Consider the following 23,482-nt stretch of genomic DNA (forward strand, 5'->3'; position numbering starts at 1 on the left):
TTACTTCAGGTCACTTTAGACAAGTGGTCAGCAACTACAGTACGAAAATGACTGTTGTGAAGGTAAGTGAAAGATGTAAGACGTTGATGAATGAATCTTTATTTTATATTTAATAATAATAATAATAATAATAATAATTATTATTATTATTATTATTTTAGAATGTGAGTGATTCAAAGCAAGGAGTGCAATGTAAATAAATAAATAAAAATAAGAGTAAATGCAATTTTGACTTCTTTTGTTTTCCCGTCTTGCTGTTAAGGTTTTTTTTCCTTTTTTTTTTTTTTTTTTACAAGAGGAAGGTATAGGGTTGTCACTTTATTATTCTTACTGACGTTATTTATTACTTAGATACACTGTATCCGCCTAACATTATCTCACTGTAAATACATTATAGTTGTGCAAAGATGTAGAGTGTGAGAGAGAGAGAGAACGAGAGAGAGATAAAGAGAGAGGGAGGGTGTGAAAGAGAAACAGAAACTTTTGTGACCGCTCCTGCATTACCTGTACTGGTGCATCTCCACTGTGCTATATTATTTACCTTTTTTTTTTTTTTTTTCAAAGTGACATTTTTATGTAATCAACGTTATACTGAGAAGAAATGGCGGATTTTCCTGGGAAAGTCAACACTCAGACCAGATCCAGTGAACCTCACAGAAGTTATGGAAGCACACTAATGGCAGACATGGACTTCATCAGAAGTATTCCTGGTATCCTACTTATAGCTGAGATTGTGAGTTGAAAAAACGATATTGCACTTTCCATGCTTTGGCATATGTTGTATATTTATCAGAAGTGTTTGCCTTGCCTTGCCTATATTTTGTAGCTTGATGAAAATGATTTATTTCTCCCTTCATAATTCTCTCACACCCACCTTTCTTTTGAGTTTCTTCAAAAAAGAAAAAGAAAATGCCAGATATCCAGTATTTAAGAAAAACCCAGACTATAGGTATTGGTTGATAAAATGAAACTAACCAGGTTTGGCATGTACTATTAATTGTGGTTACTATTTTTCATGCAACAAGGATGTTATGCACAAGGTTGCATGCTTGTACAGGGTTTGCATAGAGGTAGATGTAGCGCTCATACCATGCATAAAGTGTGCACCTACACTGAGCCAACATAGAAGAAAATGTAGGTAAACCACAAGCCTATGTTACTTATACTTATTCAGGTATGAACATGCAATAATCAGAACAAAGTGTACAGAAAAATAACTTACTCACCCATAATATAAATTACTGATTACACTCTACAGCAAACATTAGTTTTATGATGTTTATTTTATTCATATCTCACTGGTCATTGGGTCAATAACCATAATAAAACACTTCCCTCAATACAAATAAATTATGTAATCCTTGTCAAGTCAGTAAATATCAATGTAATATTGAATTTTAGTGAATATTTGGCCTGATATGTATCCGTTTTAGTCTTTGTTTTGTGGAGCAAGTCTTGTGTCAGACACACAGCCTGAAATCATGAACTTTTGTTATTCATTGTATAAAGGATGCCAGTGTTATCATCTGTTTGTGTATATTAAAAAAAAAAATCTTTGGTAACTTAAATTTTTTTTTTTGCAGGACATACATCAGTACTGGTGCTACATGGTGCTAAAAATAACATGAGTTGTTGACAGTTTTGCATGCTAAATGTCTTTGGTAGGTTAGGACTACCAGGATGATTCGCACTAATGTCACCTTTCATTTTAAACCTCATGTGTTTCAGAGCATGTATGTAATCGCACAAGCTCAAATATCATCTAAATTAATTATGACACCCTGACGTTAAGAAAAGCCTCAGTGATAATACACAAAAAAATGTAATAAATTATATATAAGGATTTTCTTGAATTGAAGGATTGATTTATCCAAAAATAAATCCTTCCAAATTTGTATAACTTTTCTTTCCGTGGCACAAAAAATAAATTTTGGAAAATGTCTCTTGTGTTTTTTGTCCATGCAAAGAAAATCAGTGGGGTCCAACACTGTGGGTCCTTTCATAATATCTTCTTTCAGGTTATGCAAAAGAGAGGAATAAAGTCGTACAGATTTAAAATGACATGAGGTTGAGCAAATGTTAACAGAATTTTAGCTATATTTTGTCATTGATGCTTAAATAATCATCTGCATCTTCTGTCTAGTTTGTTGGATTACTGGTGTGGTCGCTGATCGCCAGCACCATCTTCACTTCAAATTCTGCTTATGTTTGGGTGATGATTGTCAGCATGACGCTGTGGCTCCTGAGCATTGCCCTGTTTGTTGTGCTGTTGTTGAGGTTTTATCAGAGTCTACCCTCAGTGCCCTGGCCTTTAGTGGTGAGACACTTACTCCTCTTATTTGTGACTTTGTCAGTTAAATCAGGTTTGCAACCCTGTCTTCCTTTCCTCCTTGTAGCTCATGGTGTTCTATGTGGTCGCATCTGTTCTATACGTAACTGCCTTTTTGGCTGATGCAGCATCTGTCCCAGCCCAGACGGATATCTGGCATGGTCATCTGGGAGCTTCTGCAGTAAGTGAAAACACGTCTTGAACACACTCTACACACACATTCACAAATGCTATGAGCTGAACGAGGTGTGTCCATCCGACCTCATTTCTAAAGTAAAGTCAGGCTTATCTGTGAAACACGCTGAAAACAGCATGGTGTCACTGCCCACCCAGATCAGGTGATTCAGATGTTAGCAACACTCTGTTACTGCCTTACAAATATTTAAACCATTGAAGTTGGGAAGAGGTGCCATTGTTTCTAAAGAAATCTTTCAAAAACATGAAGAAATCTTACTGGGTCCAAATTTGTAATGTTATTGTAGATAGGACTTTCTTAAAAATAAAAATAATATATAATAAATATGTTTTAAGCCAGAAACATCTAAATGAAGCATTACCTTCAGTTGTCTGGTTAAAGTGTTATTCATCACTTACTAAAATACTTAATACAATTCTGTAGATTAAAAAAAAAGGCTTTTAGTAGATGGTTACAGTGTGAAACTGTCAGATAAGTTCAAAAGCAAGGTTGTAGAGTGCTATGTGTGTTTTATAGGGCTTTAACCTGTTAAATGTCACCCCGTCCCGTATACGGGACGCCTACGTTGACTATACTATATTACAATCAAATCTAATCTAATCTTGACAAACTATATATCGTTGGAAAGGTCTAAGACTCCCAAATATATATTTTAACAATATTTTTTGTTAAAAATTATGTAGGAAAAGTAATAGATGAATTTATGACAAGAGTGCACCCTCAGAAATCTACATTACAAAAGGAGCTTTGACCTTTGTTTAAAAAAAAGACTTCCTCGTTGCCTTTTTCTCTTTCACATTTTAGAAATCATCAGAAGTTATATATCACTTGAAAACATAAAATCTCAAAATTCATCCTTCAAAACCCATTTTAAAATCTGACATTGTTTTACCATGTAAATGGTACATCAAAATCATGTTACAAAATGTTTTCAGTCATGAAATATAAAATTTAAGGTTTGTATCATGCACATTCATGTCTATCTTCAAAAACGTGAGTGACAGTTAACAGGTTAAAAACCACATCGGCCAGAGTCCACATGACATTGTGTGGCAAGCACATGACTAACCTGTAATGCTTTCAGTGGAGGAGTGTAATCACAGTTTATACCTCCTCCATTTGTAAAGGTCAACGGAAGTTTTTACAACATCTTTAAATCTACATATCTTCTCAATGGCTGTTTATATACTTTCCTGTAAAACAGTTTTATTCCCTGAAATCATTTATCTCTTATTTAACTTGTATTAAGGATTACTTTCTTAAATTCTTAAAGGGACAGTCACGCATAAATACAAATTTGTATGACTTTCTTTATTCTGAAGATTGTTTCAACAGTTTTTGATATCATTGGAATCCAAAACAACACTGAAACCCATTAATGTTTATTGTATAAAAACACACAAATACTCCATACTTCTAATACATGAGTGCTATATGTAAGGTCTGTATACATTTTTGGTAATTTTTATTATTTTTCTTTTCTTTCAGTTCTTTGCCATTGTGGTGACTCTGTTATACGGAGCTAGCAGCTACTTAGCCTATTTGGACTGGAGGGGTGAAGGGCAAAATGCAGCGGCGAGTACAGTGCCTGTGTAGACCATCCTCTGATTAACATTCTCTGTCACTATGTGAGGAGACTTAGACTTGAGATATTACTCAGATTTTTTGGCACTGCTGAAAATCCTCCTTAGGAACGTCCAACAACCCTTCTGTATAATGGTGCCCAACAAAGTTGCTTGCTGGTTAATAACATGAACATTGTGTGTATGCTTATGTGCATCAGGCGTGGGGTCAGTAAGATTTTTTTTAAAAGATTGAAACAAATGATTTTACTCAGCAAGGACGCATTGAATTGATCAAAAGTGACAGTAAATGCATTTATAATATTCCAAAAGATTTTATATTTAAAAAAAATGCTGGGATGGGATCAGGAAAGGTCAGACAAGGTTGACTTGGGTGCAGCATGTAGGCACACTTGTCCACTAGTCAATCAGTGCCTAGAAACACTTTTTTTTAAATTGCAGTAACATTTTGCAATATTACTGCTTTTATTGCATGTTTACAGTGGCTGGAAGAGCTCGATGCGCTGCACATGCAAACTCATGCAAATAGAAAAAGCACCAGCATACTAAGAATACATCAGTTTGACAGCATGTGCTGCAAATGCTCACAACACAAACAAAGAAATGCACAAGTATCATAGATCACAATAAAATTACCTCAACAAAGTAAAAATGGACCAAGGTTTTTTTGTTTTTTTTTACAACGGTTATACAAATACCTTGGTCCAAACTATGGTTAGTGTAGTAAATCCATGGTTAATTTGTGCATGGCTACCATACCGTAGTTATGGCTACCATAGTTTAACTCTAGTAACCATTTCTATGCTTTATCAATGAATTCTTTAACTTTAATAGTAAAACCATAGGTTATGGATTTTTTTGTAGGGGAAGTTATAGAAGTAAATTAGCCAGCTTACATAACCTTTCACAGTTACAGCAATTGTGTATTTCGTCCTTATTTAGGCTAATATATGTATATATATATAGAGAGAGAGAAAGAGAGCGCTTATCCTATGATCAGGATGTTAAAATAAACAAAAAGTTGACTCATTTGCATTGCATTTCTTTATTTGTGCTGTGAGCATTTGCAGTACTTGTGTTGTCAAATTGATGAAAATGTTTTCTTAATTTGCAGGTGTTTTTGTCTACTATTTTTCTAAGATACACTAAATTACTTGAGAAACTATGTATTTAAGTGGTGAGGTTCTTGCATTATTGTAAAGTTATGCTTAAGAATGTAATTGTTTTGAGCATAGAACTGCTTTGATAAAATATAATGAAAAACCATTGTATTTATTTCTTTCATACAGAGGCTCAAATGTCTATATATATACAAATAATTAACAAATGTTCATGATAACACAACATTCATCTAGTAAGAACACCACATTTCTCTAACCAAACAAGGGAGTAAGAGGTTGAAATTTATATATATCAACAAAACTAAGTATTGTTTTGAGATGCTCTTATGAGTCTTTCCTTCTCATTGTCACGCAGAGGATATGAGAGACATCCAAAACATATACTCAGCATCACATTAAAAGCATGAAAACCGATTATTTACATTGCTTCTGGTAACTATATTAACACTTTTTAATTATGTAATATTTTACTTAAAGACTTGGAAGTCTTTTAAATGGAAAAATGGTCTTTTATATCTGTTGTCATATCAGGCACGTTGTAGAATACTTTTGTATTGTAAAGCCCTTAATGATTGTCAAGTGAAAGGAATTATTTGGGTATATTTGCAATAAAATGGCAGCTTTGAGATACAGCTTTCTACATCAGTTTGCTGCAATAGTGTTTAGCTGTGCTGTAGGCCAACAAGATAAGAACGGCTGATCAGACCGAGTGGATTTGGTGACAGATGAATACTGTTAGACGAGTCATAACGGATAAGCTGACAGATAACCCTAATGTTACGTTTAAACATTAACCTAAATTAAACACCAATCCCCTTCTGTCAAGTATAACCGTGGCTGTTGTTTTGGGATGTGACAGAAAGGTATTTTCAATAAATATTAATATTTTTAAATGGGAATAATCATAAGTGTTGACTGACTAAGTTCATTTACATGAAATGCCTATTGAGGCCATGCTAGAGGTCAGAATTTAAAGATTTCACCACCAGTCCAGTACTAAGGTCCAATCCTCTGCCCTCCTTTTCCTACAAAAAGAAGGCAGCAAATAAGTCTCTGTCACAGTCCATGGCAGGTTTATAGCTTCCGTTCATGATAGAAGAAAAGTAGGCCAAAGTTTTAGCGTAGTACGTGATTATGTGCCTATATATAAGTTATTTTATTATAGACAAGAATTTCTTTCCATTTGGGCAGAACAGCTTTTCTCTGAACTGTAACATGTTCCAAGTAAAAATTATGAAATCTATATTAAGTAGTATAAAGAAAAGAACAGATTTTTTACTTACTGCTCTGTAATCAATGAACATCTCTTTAAAGGCCATAAAGTCAGTGAAAGTGAGCAGCATGTCAAGTATGTCACCCGAGACTTCATCTTTGTGCTGTCTAATTAAAAAAAGAAAAATAATAAACAGTCAGAAAAGTAGTTTAGGTCACAATCATGGAATAATGTTCCAATGGTCTATGCATACTGTTTTATGTAAATACCTCCACCTACTGGTAAATTATGTGTAATACCAAAATACATTTTAGACCAGGATTTTTTAAAATTATTATTTTATGCATAAAAATAGAATAATACTATAGTAGTAGAAAAAAAAAAACTAAATATTTTACATATTTTTAATAATTTTTATTTTTCACAGTATAAATAGAGTATTCATACATGAAAATTGATAGCTGCTTTTAAATTTTATGAAGTGGCTCCTTATAAGAGGATTATAATTTTTGAGGGTTTGAAGCATCTAAAAGACTGGAAATCCCGGTTTTATACTGACTTCATCACTAGATTGCTATGGACTGTATATTGTTTATTTTTTATCATTTTATATATATATATATATATATATAAATGATAAAAAATAAACAATATTTTATACAATATATAATTTATAACAATATATATATACACACACACACACACACACATACATATATATATATATATATATATATATATATATATATATATATACACACACACACAATTTTTACATTACATATGATAGCGCCAGTGTAAAAGAAATACGGTCAAGCTTGAACACTATGCTCGAACCCAGAAAAAGAGATTAATTCTTCAGGCATACTTAAGTGAATGGGTGAAGGCATCCATGTGGAATCCAGGAATTCGCTCTACCAACTGCTGTTCCAGATGTTTTTCTAGGACTTCAATCTGAAATAGTAAAATTGAATTAATGACATTTAAATACAGTACTTCCATCTCTACAAGGGTAAAAAAAAAAAAAAAAAACAGTGATAAAACAAAACGCAAAGTTCCACATACATATTCATTAAAAATAGGTGTATAGCTGAGCTTGTTCTCCTCAGACTCCTCAAACTCAAGGTAATATTTCTCCATGAAAGACTGCTGAAGATGTTGGAATTCATCCTCTGTGGACAAAATTGTACGTGTTATAATTTGGATTAGTGAATTTCATGAATACATGTCTCATTTCATCCTAACCCATAAGGGACTAAAAGAAATATAAATTCCATTTTGCATAAATTAAATTAAAACAACAATATTAAATACAATTTCCACCAAAAGTAATTAGGACATGTTCTTGACAGATTATGTGATATTCACATGTATTATAAATTAATACTAAAAGATTATATTAAAGATGAACCGTTGTTGTCATAAAAGGTCAACGACTTAATAGAATAATAGACATACAAATACCCATTATAATATCCTCGATGTTCCCAATAACCATGTCAAACTCTGCATAAGCATCTGATGATCTGAAGAGGCAAAGTATGATGGAGATAAAGTATTATGGATAAAAGAAGAAACATTTTAATTTTGAGAAATATACACGCATTTTCACTCAAGAAAACTAACTAACGTTATAGAACTTACTTTGAAACAGCAAAGTCCTCTTCTTCCAAATTCTGCATTTCAACTATGTTCTCAATGCCACCCAGCAGATCTTTTGGGTTGCATAGAAAGTTCAAATAGAGAAGTTTAAATAATGTTACAAAAACTTACATTTCCTGAAAATACAAGTTACAGATCTCATCCCAATTCTGAAACTAGTCTGGCAGATTTCCGTGAGCTAGGTGCAAGTGCATGGCTGGCCCACTGGAGCTTTAAAGACTCCAGGACGCTTGGATTTGTGGCATATAAAATACATTGGATTGCTTTCAGTTCAAAAGTGTATTATTATTTTAAAACATTCATTACCTGTCTCTCGAGCATCCATCATTAATCGCCCGAACGTTCTTCCTGAAGTCGCTGCTGCCAAGGCAACGGGAGAACGCGTACTTGTTCGAAATGTGTTCGGTAGAAAATACGTTCCTTTTATTCAGTTCCGCCTCTTTGAGTTCCCGGACAGCGCAGCACCAGGCAGAAGAGATTTCCGGAGTCGGACCATTACATAGACTTATGTTCATTTGGCCTTTTCTATTTAATGAACTTTTAGTAAGTCAAGCGATACGTGTTTCAAGTTGACATAATACCATACTTTGAAAAGATCGTACCAAGAGAGGGACCCCACACAAAACTGGCCAGGTTTGTTATGATTTTAATATGACCTGCTTTATTATCGAGAGAAAGGAAATTTTGTCTATCTATGCTACCATAACATATAATTTCTATATTATAAAATAGATTGTATTATAAGACTCTGGTTTGAACTGCATATTTGTTCTTCTATTTAAATGTGAACTAAAATCCATATATATATGGTTATTTCCCCTAAACATATATATATATATATATATTATTTATTGAAGATGTAAAAGTGCAATCATTTACAGGACAAATTAATAATAATACTAATAATAAATAAATACATAATAAAAAATAAATCGGAGAGAAAAACTAGGCTATGCAACAACAACAGAAGGAAATATTTATACAAATTCACAATACAATGATTTTATCAATTCCACCCCCCCTTAAATTTCTTATGATATAACTTAATTTATAAAATGTGTGAAATTTGGTTTGTAAAATGGCTATAATTCTGATGTATATGGTGTTTACGAAATCAAATGAACATCTGTACTATGTATTTCTTTTCAATGCAAAATCAATCCTTTCCCACACATCCCAGTTATATATATGTTACACTGAACATATTCAAAGGTTTAACTCACAGACTGTATAAAAACTTCAGTATACACTTTATTTTAAAACATATCTTGTTCTGGGTCACGCACATGACGTCAGCCAGCGTCTGCCCGTGACGCTGCGTCTCTTTGTTGGCCCAGCAGCAGCAGCGTCGCTCTTCTGTTGTTGTTTTCTTTGCTCCTAGAAAAACTGGAATGCTAGCAAGCTAAAGAAGTATTCTCGCTTTGTTTTGCTCTATCTGCCAAAAATACACATCAAACTTATCTCACTTGGCGTGTCACTACATTAAACGCAACCCAGTCATGGACTCAGACGAGGGTTACAATTATGAATTCGACGACGAGGAAGAGGAGTGCAGCGAAGACAGCGGCGAAGAGGAGACCGCCGACGACACCCTGGAGCTCGGCGAGGTGGAGCTGGTTGATCCCGTTGTGGCCGGCGGAGAGAGAGACGACTGCGGGGAGACGGGGGGCAGCGGCCTCGGGCCGGGGCAGGATGAGGAAGACTACCGCTTTGAAGTGCTAACCGCCGAACAGATCCTGCAGCATATGGTGGAGTGTATCAGGGAGGTCAACGAGGTCATCCAGGTGAGTGTTTTCAGGGTTTCCCTTGAACCCAGATCAGCCCTTAGAACAAAGAGGAGATTTTTACATCGCTCTGGGAAACTTTGCCCCCCGTTGACAACACAAGACATGAAAATACACCAGCTGTCCTTTGAAACAAATTTATGTTAAAACTGTTTTAAAAGATTAATACATGATCATGATCACAGATATGAAGGAGAAGGTTTGGATCAGCCCAGTCTTTTCCCTGTCTTTAACACATTCAGTAATGACATAAGATGCTTAACCGGCTTCTAGTTCACCTGCATACAAAACCAGACCTAGAAGTCCCATTGCTTTGCTTAACAAAGTACATTTGTTTTGTCAAAATGTTTGCATCCTAACATATGCCAACCCATGTCACATAAAGTACAATAATAATATTGCAAATCACTCCAGTTTTATTAGAACCCCCTTATTCCTGGTCACACTAGCTTAGTAAGCTAACCAAGAGCATACAAGCCCAAATTTAATTAAACCAGAGACTACAATGCGAGGTGTTCATGTGTTTCATATGTATTCAGTGCAGGCTGTTGATAGTCTGATGAAGAAGAAGGTGTCTTCTGCATCATCTGTGAAGCTGGGATATATGGGTCAGATCGCGTTAGCATGTGAGAGTTACCTAGTTGCTCCCGACAACAACATGGCGGAACCGAAGCTTCATCATGGCTGGTTATGTTTGATTAAACAGCACAAAAATAGCTCATCAAAGTGAATTTGAGGAATGATTTATGTGAGCTTTCTGCTGCAGTGTCATAGCCACAAGCTGTTTGGAGTATTAACTGTCTCCTGAAGCTCGACGTTTCACTTTGCGTCCCGCAGTTTGTTATGTTTATGCTGGTTAATTTCCCGATTTTGTGTTAATTGATTAGATTTGCTCGTTCTGTGCCGTCAGCAAATGCACTTTAATATGTTTACATGCTGTTACTGTGATAAGTTGCAGTGATTAATGCTGTGGCTTGCTTGATGCGTGTCTGCTGTGTGTTTGTACCAGTACATTTCAAGCTTGCTTACATTTTCTACAGAAGGGAAAGAAGACCTTTGGTTTAGTTGAGGATCTTTTAGTTAGGGTGGTTGCAAATCCAGAAGGTTATGGTGGTCACGTGTCCCTGCATCCCTCTGGATTGCCTGTCAATGTGCACCTTGACATGTCAGCCCCCATAACCTTTTTGTAGTACTGTAGTACAGGCTTTGTCTCCCTGACTTGCAAGAATGAGCTCTGTTGTCTCCACACAGTGCGAATCACTTCATTGCTGCTCTTTGGAGTATTGTTGTTCGTGACACAAACCCAGCTAGCCGTTATTTAGGCTTTACTTGGTAATTTGTCACACAATAATAACAAATTAGTAAACCGTTCCTGACAAATTATTTATCTAGATTTAAGCAGAAAACTAGCAGTTTGTGATCATTACATTTTGTAAAAAATTTTGTGAGTTTAAGTAGTAGTCAGAGAACTGACAAATGAAATGTCCACACTGTGAAATCCCTTTTTTTGGTGACAGCATCAAATAAAGTTTACAAAAGTGATTTTAAATGCACAGAAAGCATTTTAAATGCAAGTAAAGTGTCTAATTTAATGTTTCAGTGTGATATATTATGCAAAAATGAAGCAACATGCTTATTCTGACCTTTGCATATTAAAATATTTAAAAGAATAAGTGACCTTAAAAATTGTATTATGTTTTCAATGATTTAAACTTCTGGCTGACAAATGGGTAAAACCTAGAGGTTTGTAGGACATTGACAAAGACTGGTAAAGATTTAATGACTGCAATCCTGTGATCCTTAAATCGAGTCTTTTAATGTCATCTAATGATTCTTGTTCTAAATATGACTGACAAGGTTTTTGGTATACAAACTGTTGTTACACTGAATTTCCTTTTTCTTTAAATCCTGGTTAAAATGTATGATAGTCATTATTTTTTGCTCAGAAAAAGATGAAACTGGAAGCATTCCAATGCATGTAGCCTATATATGTGTGTGTGTGTGTGTGTATGTGTGTGCAAAATGTGTATATACTTAAAATTAAACTAATATTTTGTTGCTTTGTTTTTTGTTAAATGTGTGCTTGTTTGCTTTTTTGATGGATAAAAAGATGTATGCCTATCTCTCTTTTTACAGAATCCTGCTACAATCACTAGAATATTACTTAGTCATTTCAACTGGGACAAAGAAAAGCTGATGGAAAGGTAGCTGTTCAGTGTGTTTTGTTCCCTCCCACCAGATTATAAATCAGCTAACACCTTTCTTTGTTCAATAATGAAACCGCAGATTTTGAGAAAAATCTTCTGTTTATCTCTTCGCAGGTACTTTGATGGTAACCTGGACAAGCTATTTTCAGAGTGTCACGTTATAAACCCCAGCAAGAAGTCTCGGACACGCCTCATGAACACAAGATCGTCGGCACAAGACATGCCATGTCAGATCTGCTATCTCAACTATCCTAACTCGGTCAGTGCCCCCCGGCGGAATCGCTTTTGTTGCCTCTGATTAATCTATTTTCCACGGCTGCTGTGTTGATAGCTTATTATCAGACTCACTGAATCTGTGCCTGGAAATGGAGTTCTCATCATTCACACAGTTTTGCACATTCATTTCCTTTTGAATGCTCTTTAGCAGATATTTTGGCCAATTTCATTATACTTTCAGCCAATAAAAAGTGTAGTACTCTAATGCTGCTGTTTAAACATTTGGGCCTGATAAGATTTTTGTTATGTTTTTGAAAAGTCTCTTAAGCTCACGAAGGCTGCCTTTATTTGATCAAAAATACATTAAAAACTTTTACATTGTGAAATGTTATTATTAGAATAGGTTTGCTCATTCTGTGCCATCGGGAAATGCCATTTAAAATACAAAATGTCTAATTTAATATTTTTAAATTAAATATATCCATTTGATGGTGCAGCTGAATTTTTTTTCTTTTGTGCAACATAATCCTTCTATTATGCTGATTTGATGCTCAATAAACATTTCTTGGTGTTTTCACAGTTGATAACGATTTTACTGCTTAAAAGGCTAAAAAGAACAGATGGATAATTTAATTTTACAGAATGTGCTGTAGTGTTTTTACATCCATTCTACAAAATTCTCTATATTTCCTCCGAAAATCTTCACTATAGATGCAACGTCTGCAGATTCCTTCTGTGCCAGTTTTTTCAGAGTTGATCTGTTGAATCGCTTGGCAGTGTGAACAGCTTATTTACCACATGGAGTGGACTCTGTTGCCTTGGGGTATATGTGAAGGTGGTATGCAGTATTATTTGGACATATCTGTGTTTACCAGTTTGCCACTCTGTGCTACATGCTACAGTGTCTCAGCCGGCAGGAAGGATTTCTAATGAGCTGCTCTAACCAGTAATCTCTTCACTAGATTACTCAAATTGTACACAAAGCAACAGAGGAGAAGAACAGGCCGGTCTTCGGATTTGCAGGGAACCTTGAGAAATGTGTGTGTGTCAGTGAAAAGATAGATTAAGTGTGGCATGCATGCATGCATGTATTGTTTTGATCAGCTTTGTCATGAGAGCCAGCATCTCTGGATTAAGCAGCAGGGATTTGTAAACCGTTCTATTTATTGCTTTGAATCGTGACTGTGAACTATTTGACTAAAACGTCAACCAGGAAATCCCTGTCTTATGGCTTGTCTTCGTAAAATAAAGGATCAGTTTGGGTGACATGAAACTGAAAACTTATCAGTTTGAGAGTTCTGCTTAACTAAGAGCTTGAATCTTTAATTTAATCATTTAAACTAGCAGTTTATTGGGACGTTTAATTTAATCCAATGTCAAATTGTCATTTTGATGTTAATGTGTTGCTTCATAAAGCTGACCACCACTCGGTTCCCAAGAGACGTTCCCTAAATACCATTAGTGCTGTCTCCACAGGGCTGTTAAACTACTTGTGATGTTGTTGTAAGCAATGCTCTGCTTGCGTCAGTCCTACCACAAATATTAAGCTGATTTGTTCTTGCCACGTTGTCTGCTGTCTCAAGAGAGAGAATCAGGCATTTACTACCGGGGGGCCTGAGACTGTAAAATGCATGACAAAGGGACACTTTGTTGGAGCAGTATATAATGACTATGGCTGACTCTTCTGTCACCTGGTCAGAACTGATTTGTAAGATCCCTGTCTAAGCCAAAAACAGTCTTTTTGGTTGTATCGATTTGTTGAAGAGAACAAGGCTCATTCTGTTTCATGGGCACACACAATTTTGGTTCAATGTTTTGCAGTGTTTGTCATTTGTGTCCTGAGTTTTTGAGTGACTATTGGAAATCGAGATTTACACTATTCTCAGTTGTTGCTTGTGTTAATAACTGTGACTTTCTCTAAATGTGGATTTGGTGTTTGTTTGTTCTTTTGCAGTACTTCACTGGTCTGGAATGTGGGCACAAGTTCTGCATGCAGTGCTGGGGTGATTATTTAACCACCAAAATCATAGAGGAAGGAATGGGACAGGTATAAATTTCACTAGTTGACTCTAATACCAGTGAAATTTTAGATTTAGAATGTGACCGAAACAACTAACAAAGACACCTTTATTTAAAAAGTTGAAGAGTAAACCAAATTAATAATATACGTTACATTTAAAAATTCAGGGGTTGATGAGATATTTTTCTGAAATAATTTTTATGCTCCCCAAGGCTGCATTTATTTTATTTAAAATGCAGTAAAAACAGCAACATTTTTGAAATATTTACATTTTTAAATTTATTTTAACACATTATCCTTTAGAAATCATTCTAATATTGTGATTTGGTACTCAATAAACATTTCTTATTATTAGCAGCAATGTTGAATTTATATATATATATAATATTCTTATTCTTATTATTATATATATATATATATTTTTTTTAAATTGGAAACCATGATGTATTTTTCAGAATTCTTCAATGAATAGAAAGTTAAAAAAAATAGCATATGTTGGAATTATTATTATTATTATTATTTTGATTAATTTAATGGATTCTTACTAAAAAAGGATATATTATTAAAAAGAAAACATCTGAACTCATCCCATTCCAAACTTTTGAATGGTAGTGTAGCCTTAAAGTACTGTCTTAGTGATTCTGTTATTGCTAAATCTCATTGTAATTGTAAAGTTACCTCTCTTTGTAGGAAAAGGTAGAATAGCAGTGTCAATATTGCTTGCTTAATATTATAAACAAAATTTGCAGCCACTGCATTTACACTTTAAATTCTACTGCCCAGATCAGGTTTTCAAAAACCTTTCTGTTGATTATTTATGTATCTTGTGAACATAACTGGCTGTGTTTACTTTTATTGCTTACAAAGTCAGGCATTTTGACCAGGAAGTGTGTTTGACAGCAAACACTGTCCGGAGAGCACACGACAGTCTGATAGTACTGCAGCTATTTCATATTTAGTCATTGAAATATTCACACTGGCTGTAGCAGATTTGTTCTGTGTCATCTGACATTCTCTGTTTCTCTGACCTGTTGTAACACAAGCTTGCTTGTTTCCGTTCTAGACCATTTCTTGTCCTGCTCATAGCTGTGATATTCTGGTGGATGACAACACAGTCATGTAAGTGTTTGAGACCTGAATCAGCATTTATAGAAAGGCTCAAGTAAATTATTATTTATCATTTTTTAAGCATATTTTATTGCATTGTTTTTTTGTGAAGCAAAGTTCTCTCTGCAGCCACAATGTTTATATAGGCAATTGGTCTGAAGAAACATAACCCAATATTTAAATCTCGGTATTGCAATTTATTTCAAGCAGAATCATGTTATAACAATTTCTCTAATTTAATATTGTATAGTAGTCTGTCTCTGCTTTCTTATACAGTCTTTGTCTCACATCACCATTGCTTGTGATGTACGAAAGCCTTGTTGGGTTTATTATTCTTAGCTCAGCTTTGCAATAGTGTGTCCTGAAGTATATTATGGCTATCCTAGATGAGCTGGTAGAGTTTGTTCCTAGTCAGAAGTAGGACACTCTGTTACCCGTCTTGCTGGAGGTGTGAGTCACAACATGGCACCTCCTGTCAATTCAGTTAGATTATTTTGGATTCGCATAGCTGTCTTAACCTACATATGATCTCCCTGCTGCTTTTGTGATGCAGGTACAGGGTCTGATCCTTTTGTATGCAATTTAGTGGAAAACAAATACAGTATGTGAGCTTGCATGTCTGTCTAAATATATCTCAATTCTTCCAACAGGCGACTGATTACAGATTCAAAAGTGAAGTTGAAGTACCAGCATTTAATAACCAATAGTTTTGTAGAGGTATGATTTAATTACATTGTGTTATAAAGTGTGGCCCAAAGGTCTGATAGCACATAGAAAATCTCTATTTTTGAACTAAATAAAAGCTTTCAGATTCTGGCCAATTTAAAATAAATTTGTAGGTAAAATGAAGAAATGTTTAAGATTCCTTCAAGATCTTGGTCACTAATCAAACCGGAGCATATTTGTGACTTTGAACACTTTGTAAAATGTCAGGTTACCTGTTTTTTATTGAAACGCAACACATTTATCAAATATATATACATATATCATCAGCATTCAGTTGCTTAAGTTGTGATTTCTGATTTGTTAATTTGTTGTACTCTGTTCTGTTCCTCTGCAGTGTAACCGACTGTTAAAATGGTGTCCAGCACCTGACTGCCATCATGTTGTCAAAGTACAGTATCCAGATGCCAAACCCGTACGGTGCAAGTGTGGTCGGCAGTTTTGGTAAAAGACTGAACTGCTAATGAGATCAAATACTTTTGGAATGTGACCTCAGATCAGTTTTAGGCCTTCACCCAGCTCAGGGAAAACCTGATCAAGCCTGTGATGCTAGAACTCAGGAGACATGTTCCCTAGATAGCAGTCTGGTAATCCTGTCCAGCCATCACAGCTACCTGTTCATTTTCGGAAACAATGACTCATTAGAACAAGGAGTCATTTTATGTATTTGTATGAATGTATTTATTATGCTGCACACCAACCATACATTCATTTGATTAAAAATTCTGTAAAAAAAAAAACCATTGTGAACTATTACTACTTTTTAAAATAATTTATATATAATTCTAAAGGAATCAAATGCTTTGTGTTCATAATGTTTGTGCTCGATGAGAGAATGCTAATATATTTTCAATTATTTTGCAGCTTCAACTGTGGAGAAAATTGGCACGATCCAGTGAAGTGTAAGGTGTGTTGAGGCAGCATTATATGTTTAAAATCTTCAAATAGAATCAAATAGATTGTTAAAAGTCCAAATAGAATCGCACAACAATGCTATCAGTGTTTATATATAAATATGTTGAGTCATGGCTTTGTGTCATTGCAAATTTTTCATGTTTTCCATTGTCAACAATGCTTGTGTTTTTAAAAGTTAAGCACAGTTTTGGTTGTTATTTCTGGCTGACAAACCTTTTCCAGAAATACCCTTATTTATTTAATTTCTCTTCATTGATATGAACCCCAAAACCCTGAGCATAACACCTATTTCACTAAATACTGAGGCAAAATTAGTAGAATACCCTATTCCAATGCTATTAACATTCATCCATTCCGAAATATGTTAAGGACTGTATTGAATAAAACAATGAATGCACTTTTAAGTGTAATAATTTCAAAAGAAAGCAAGGGAACATGTTCATTTGGTTTGGTAAAGGAAGCTATCAGACTGCCACCTCTCCTACTCTCGGCTCTTCAGAGACAGAGTCTTGTTATTGTGGGGGTAGTTTTGGCAAAAACAAAGGAAGCTTCTAGTCCCCTGTGCTTCTCATATGGGGATTACACTCATCTTCCAGGGAGAGAATACATTTAACCCTTCATAAGCAACTGACACAACTTGTTTCTCTTGTATATTAGATATGATATTCTGTCATGAGTAGCTTACTTTTTAGTTTTCCTAATTGTTATGGTGAATTGATTCCTTATTTTACCATTATTTTACCTCTCGTTCTGCAGTGGTTAAGGAAGTGGATAAAAAAATGTGATGATGACAGTGAGACATCAAATTGGATTGCAGCAAATACAAAGGTCAGTTTTTAGGCTCGCTGTGATGTGGTAAGTTCTGCATCTTCTCATGACCTGGAAGAATAACCTTTCTTCCTGTTGTGGTGCAGGAATGTCCAAAATGCCACGTCACTATAGAAAAAGATGGTGGCTGCAACCACATGGTGTGCCGGAACCAGAACTGCAAAGCAGAATTCTGCTGGGTTTGCCTGGGGCCCTGGGAGCCACATGGCTCTGCTTGGTAGGTGCAGATCTGTATAGTCTAGTGTTTATTATTATTATTATATATATATATATTTTTTTTTTTTGGTTATTTAAGGTTATAAAGACTTCATATTAACACCCAAAAATATATATGAATATTGAAGTATGCATCTGCACAGATCATGTATTTCAATGATTCCCAAGCCAGTTCCAATTTTAACTTTTAACAATATCTGACATTCTGTGCGTGTAAGATGTGCTGCTCTTCTTCCTCTCTTTTCTGAACCTTTCTCTCACACAAATGCGTTCTCTGCATCAAATCCTCAAGTGAAGAGTTACCGGATATCACATAAAAAGCAACCAGGTTATTGTGCTTTGAATAGGAGAGACAAGCCTGTTAAAATGCAATATAATAAGCAGCCATGAGAAAACTGTACCAGACAAACAGATCTGATATGACCAGTATCATATAAAAGTTAAAAGCAGGATATGGTAAATTAACCATTTAATAATGTTGAAATGGTTCAGTTTAATATAGTTAAAATATTATTTATTCAAAACAATAAAGTTGCATGGAATAATAATAATAATAATAATAAAAGAAAAATAATATATATATATATATATATATATAAGATACTTTGAAAAAAATTATATATGTATTTTTCTACTGTGTATTTTATTATTTTTAATTTGTTCCCCATTAGTAGGATTTGTTGTAGGTTGTCTGCCTTTGTATTTAAATCTTTAATTAAAGTAGAACAGCAGTTGTTAAGCTTGGCAGCTGGTGGAGGGGTTTGGTTCAGAATGCTTTCAAAAATACAAAAAAATTTTTTTTTCATTGCTATAAATGTTTTGTTTTGCTTTATTTATGTAAGCTTTTAGAACCAAACACACCTAACCAGAACAATCTGCCATCAAATATGAACTCCCTGAACTCTCTCTCAGATAAACCTAAATGCTTCTCTTTTACCTTTTCCCAAGGCACGTCTTTGATCAACAAGTCCCACTTAAACTTGAGAGCTCAAAGGCTAGCTTTCTCCTCCTCCTCGTTCCATAGAGTCATCTGTTTACAGATCACTTGCAAACATCACTTAGGGAAACCTAGACTGACTCACTCATCTGAAGACCGCTGAAATTCAAACAGTTGAATCTTTCATTATGTGTTTATATATAACGGTATTTGTTGAATTTTACAGTTGTTTATTGATGTCTAAAACATTAGTGGCTAATAGGACTATTTCTTGAATGTTTTGCCTCATAGGTACAACTGCAATCGTTACAACGAGGATGATGCCAAGGCAGCCCGGGATGCTCAAGAGGTAAATGATGTCAGTCCATTTGTGCTGTTGTCTGAACATGCAAATAGCAGACTCATTAGTAAACATTTTGTATGTTTGTACATACTTTGCAGCGCTCCAGAGCAGCCCTGCAGAGGTACCTGTTCTACTGCAACCGCTACATGAACCACATGCAGAGCCTGCGCTTCGAGCACAAGTTGTACGCCCAGGTCAAACAGAAGATGGAGGAGATGCAGCAGCACAACATGTCATGGATCGAGGTGCAGTTCCTGAAGAAGGCCGTGGATGTGCTGTGCCAGTGCCGCTCCACGCTCATGTTCACCTACGTCTTTGCGTTCTACCTCAAGAAGAACAACCAGTCTATCATCTTCGAGGTACACCATAGTTGCTCATTTTTGAAAAGGTGTTGGATTGTGTTATTAGAACATGAAGAATCTCAGTTGAAGTGTTTGATGGTGTATGTGCTTGCACCCAGAATAACCAGGCAGATCTGGAGAATGCTACAGAGGTTCTGTCTGGATACCTGGAACGAGACATCTCCCAAGATTCTCTGCAGGACATTAAGCAGAAAGTACAAGATAAATACAGGCGAGTATACAAATTTTCTTTAATGGGATAGTTTACCCAAGAATTAAAATGCTCATGATTTAAAAACCCTCATGTCTTTCCAAAGCTGTATGCATTTCTTTCTTTTGCTTAGTGCTGTTAAATGATTGAGTGCATGACTATACGTCCATGCTTTACAGGAAGATTGTGCATGCGTCACTTCTGAGTTCATAACGGTCCATATTTTGATGCTCCTGTGTGCAGATACTGTGAGAGCAGACGGAGAGTGCTGCTGCAACACGTACATGAAGGCTATGACAAAGACCTGTGGGAGTACATCGAGGATTGAGGCTACATCTCCACACCACAGACTCTCGGAGACAAACTCCACCCACTAGAGCGCTGATGCAATGACAACAGAGCAGCACAGACCTCTGCTGCCTCCTTCCCGGCAAACCGCCCTGCATTGCATCATTTTTCCAGATTTTTGTTTCAAGACAAGCATAAGAGTAAATTATATTTAAGTGAAAAAGTTAGAATATTACAAATAAAAAATTACATGTTCAACAGTATTGTTAGCAGCGTGAAGCGCAAGACTGAGAAATCCAACAAAAAGGCAAAAGATCTTCCTTTTGCTTGCATTTTAAGACCTTGCCCTCTGAAATCTTTTCCCTCCTTATCAGTTATGTTTGTGGACGTGTGACTTGATTTTATATATTCTTTTTGTGTGTGGAAAATGGACTTTGTTTTCAAAATGGCTTTAACCATTCTGACCATGTCTGGGGAGATCTGTGTTTGGGCTGCCGAATGGATGATTGTAAGGTGGTGACCTTTTGGCTTACAGACGTTAGTGGAATAGAACACCAAAAAAATGAGAGATAAAAATTGGTATTTTTCAATTTGTAAATAATGCATATGCATGGAAGTTAAGAGTAAGAGTGGCATGTTTTGCATCATTTTTAAAAGATATTTATCTTTACAGATCTAAAAAAAAAAAAAAAAAAAAAGCGTACATTTGCTGTGTAGATTGAGTGTCTTTCCCTATCTTGGATCGCCCCTCTGAAGACGTTTGGACTTGACACATGCTTGACGTAAATCAGGAGTCTATGTCTCTCCCTCCGCTCCTCCCCTTTGCTCCACAGGGCTATATTCTGCCAAATCAAGCAGATCATGTCAAGGTGGCGCTTTTCTGAAATTCTGGCTTTACAGTTGGAGGAAATGGGGGAGGTTTAATGCTCGCTGCTTTTTCCAAGAGTTCAGACTTTTAAAACAGAACAGTGGTTTCCTCTGCTCTGCCTCCTTTGCTGTTATTCTGCTCCCTCCTAATATGATTTTAAGAGTTATATGAATAATTTCTGAGAGCCAAACTGAGTGACATTCACTCATAATATAACCTTTTTATATTTTTTTCTTTTTGTCTCTCTGAAGTTCATTCTTCAGTCCCGACCCCAGCTCGAGGTTCTTTCTCCGTCTGCTCAACATGCATGTTGATGAAATTGTACTGCTGGGCCTGTTGAGCTGCTTTCTTGACATCTGTTGTCAAGTGTTTTGACTGAGCCATTGACAAACAGGGTTAGGCATTTTCCACATAATCGATTGTTTTGCACACCGCAGAGCTAGTAGTCGGAAGCCACCGTTATCTCTGCTGTGAGGTTCCATGCCACTTTAACACATTATCACGTTTGCACCTGGGATGGCTTTCCAGTCATGATATAGTTTGCAGGGAATATGTGATGTTACCTTCGTACTGTGATGTTGTATTTGTCTACACTTTGTTCATGCAGAATTGTACAAATTGTGTGGATGCACCGTGACCATCACTGAAGCACAGAGACCCTGTCATCAGGGATGCAGGGGTGTGGTTTTAGGATAGACACAGATGGGACAGTGTCATTGCAGATCAAGTTGGCATATTCAGACAACACCAAAGTGTCAATCTCAAACAGATGATTTCTCCCCCCTCACATTCTGCTGGAAGTGTGACTCCTAGTGGCTTTTTGCTTTTTCTTTTATGCTTCAAATGTGCTCCATGAAAACAAATGTCCTAAAATGCATTCTTCATTCAATTAATATCATTCTGTTGAGTTTTTGCCTGTTAATCCTTTTGCTTTGTGTGCAGGGAATGATTGCAATTTTTAAAATGTAATTTTTGTAATGTGCCGTGGATGAGTGCTGAGATGGTCTTCCAGGTATAAACATACATGCTTTGACTATTAAATGAGAACTGGGTATTTCTGCAAGAACAGAAATGAGAACATTTGGGAAGTTTGGCTGTGTATTTTGTAGGTCCCTATAGTTTCTATTACAATGGGACACACGGTGTGATCTACAAAAACATGGAGTGGTTATACTGCCCCTGTATGCAGCATAGTGTGTGTTTAACTGTCCCCTTCCGGCCACTTCACTTCTCAGTTAAGCCTGTTTGATCATGTCTGCTAGTTCATAAGCATCCAAATGTAATATTCACGGTAACAAAAAGCAGCTGCTCTCATTTTGTTGAGACATCCAAAAACTTTTAATACTTTTCTACATGTATCTTTTCTTTATGCAATTTTTTTTTCTTATATACATAGTGTACAAATGTGTAAGAAATTAGTTGTTCGTTTTGAAGAAAACCAATATTAAAGTGCAAAATGTTGCAAACATTGCTTCAGTTTGTGATCTTTTGTGTTTGTTTCAAGTGTTGTTATTGGTTCGGGTCATATGTCAGTAAAACAAGAAGCTGTTTATGCTTTATATAAAACAGGATCTTATTCACAGGATTATGCAGTCCACAAATAAAGCACATAGACATCTGAGAGAGGGATTTTAATGTAAATGTCCACCAGAGGGAGACCAATCTTAACTGATTAGTTTAAATCAAGCGTGCTGAAGTTTGCAGGTAGGTAGCTCTCCAACAGGATTGAGTACCTGGTCTAAACTGAAGAACTGTGACAATAAAACATGGGCTATAGATTTGGTGGACATTGTCTCATTGGCCAGGTATATGAGAATAAATTATTCAACTTTTTTAACTCCTTAATTTTGTGCTCCGTGAGAAACACTTTAAGATAAGATTTGCCAACAAACTTGGGATGGTTCACCCAAAAATGTTGTCATTATTTACTCACCCTCATGTCGTTCCAAACCTGTATCAGTTTCTTTCTTATGGTGAACGTCATGTAAAAATATATTTTGAAAAATATTTCCCTGCCAGGGAAAAAAAAGTCTATGTTTGGGTGAAATATTGCTTTAAGAGTGTATTTTGCTATTTCTTTTGAAAATTTAACCTACAAGACAAAAGGGATGTAGAAGAAATTTCTACGAAGAGTAGCACTTGAAACATGATTTGTTGTTGCAGAAGTTGATAAGGAAACCACTTATTCCACATCCACTTATTTCATAAAAAAAATTAAGTCGAGGCACTTCAAAACCGCTTCTTTTTCTTTATTGTTTGGTCACACCGTAGCCTGTATAAAAACGGTTCACTCACACGCTTCTTATTGGCCAACATGGTTTTATGGTTGAGATTATATCGCTAGCTGTTGGCTTGGCATGCTCTTGACAGTGCT

The 23,482-nt window shown here is 35.6% G+C and overlaps 3 protein-coding genes across 3 annotated transcripts; 2 read left to right on the top strand and 1 right to left on the bottom strand.

Moving 5' to 3' along the window:
• Positions 1-4,330, top strand: LOC113118349 (plasmolipin-like). The gene is made up of 5 exons (XM_026287443.1): positions 1-62; positions 565-733; positions 2,144-2,317; positions 2,397-2,510; positions 4,014-4,330. The coding sequence occupies exons 2-5, from the start codon at positions 602-604 to the stop codon at positions 4,119-4,121; spliced, it is 528 nt and encodes a 175-aa protein (XP_026143228.1). The 5' UTR covers positions 1-62; positions 565-601; the 3' UTR covers positions 4,122-4,330.
• An 812-nt stretch (positions 4,331-5,142) lies between these two features.
• Positions 5,143-8,541, bottom strand: LOC113118350 (ADP-ribosylation factor-like protein 2-binding protein). Its single transcript, XM_026287444.1, has 7 exons — positions 8,411-8,541; positions 8,087-8,156; positions 7,907-7,968; positions 7,508-7,614; positions 7,311-7,396; positions 6,513-6,609; positions 5,143-6,254 (listed from the first exon to the last, which is right to left on the bottom strand). Exons 1-7 carry the CDS (start codon positions 8,430-8,432, stop codon positions 6,186-6,188), a joined length of 513 nt encoding a protein of 170 aa, XP_026143229.1. The 5' UTR covers positions 8,433-8,541; the 3' UTR covers positions 5,143-6,185.
• A 50-nt stretch (positions 8,542-8,591) lies between these two features.
• Positions 8,592-22,579, top strand: LOC113118351 (E3 ubiquitin-protein ligase arih1). Its single transcript, XM_026287445.1, has 15 exons — positions 8,592-8,737; positions 9,602-9,888; positions 12,025-12,092; positions 12,210-12,354; positions 14,266-14,358; positions 15,395-15,450; positions 16,089-16,155; positions 16,499-16,605; positions 17,026-17,068; positions 17,833-17,904; positions 17,991-18,121; positions 19,349-19,406; positions 19,499-19,759; positions 19,861-19,973; positions 20,196-22,579. The coding sequence occupies exons 2-15, from the start codon at positions 9,604-9,606 to the stop codon at positions 20,278-20,280; spliced, it is 1,584 nt and encodes a 527-aa protein (XP_026143230.1). The 5' UTR covers positions 8,592-8,737; positions 9,602-9,603; the 3' UTR covers positions 20,281-22,579.
• The last annotated feature ends 903 nt before the right edge of the window (positions 22,580-23,482 follow it).

The sequence above is a fragment of the Carassius auratus genome, chromosome 18 (genome assembly GCF_003368295.1).
Source record: "Carassius auratus strain Wakin chromosome 18, ASM336829v1, whole genome shotgun sequence".
Lineage (NCBI taxonomy): Eukaryota > Metazoa > Chordata > Actinopteri > Cypriniformes > Cyprinidae > Carassius > Carassius auratus.

Bases quoted from the DNA above. Each gene is read 5' to 3' on its own strand.
- LOC113118349 (XM_026287443.1), top strand. From the start codon at position 602: ATGGCGGATTTTCCTGGGAAAGTCAACACTCAGACCAGATCCAGTGAA. The intron at 2,318-2,396 runs GTGAGACACTTA...TCCTCCTTGTAG, and splicing joins CAGTGCCCTGGCCTTTAGTG to CTCATGGTGTTCTATGTGGT. The intron at 2,511-4,013 runs GTAAGTGAAAAC...CTTTTCTTTCAG, and splicing joins GTCATCTGGGAGCTTCTGCA to TTCTTTGCCATTGTGGTGAC.
- LOC113118350 (XM_026287444.1), bottom strand. From the start codon at position 8,432: ATGATGGATGCTCGAGAGACAG. The intron at 7,615-7,906 runs GTATTTGTATGT...TTTTGTCCACAG, and splicing joins CATCGAGGATATTATAATGG to AGGATGAATTCCAACATCTT. The intron at 7,397-7,507 runs GTATGTGGAACT...TTACTATTTCAG, and splicing joins CACCTATTTTTAATGAATAT to ATTGAAGTCCTAGAAAAACA.
- LOC113118351 (XM_026287445.1), top strand. From the start codon at position 9,604: ATGGACTCAGACGAGGGTTACAATTATGAATTCGACGACGAGGAAGAG. The intron at 16,606-17,025 runs GTAAAAGACTGA...ATTATTTTGCAG, and splicing joins AAGTGTGGTCGGCAGTTTTG to CTTCAACTGTGGAGAAAATT. The intron at 17,905-17,990 runs GTCAGTTTTTAG...GTTGTGGTGCAG, and splicing joins GGATTGCAGCAAATACAAAG to GAATGTCCAAAATGCCACGT.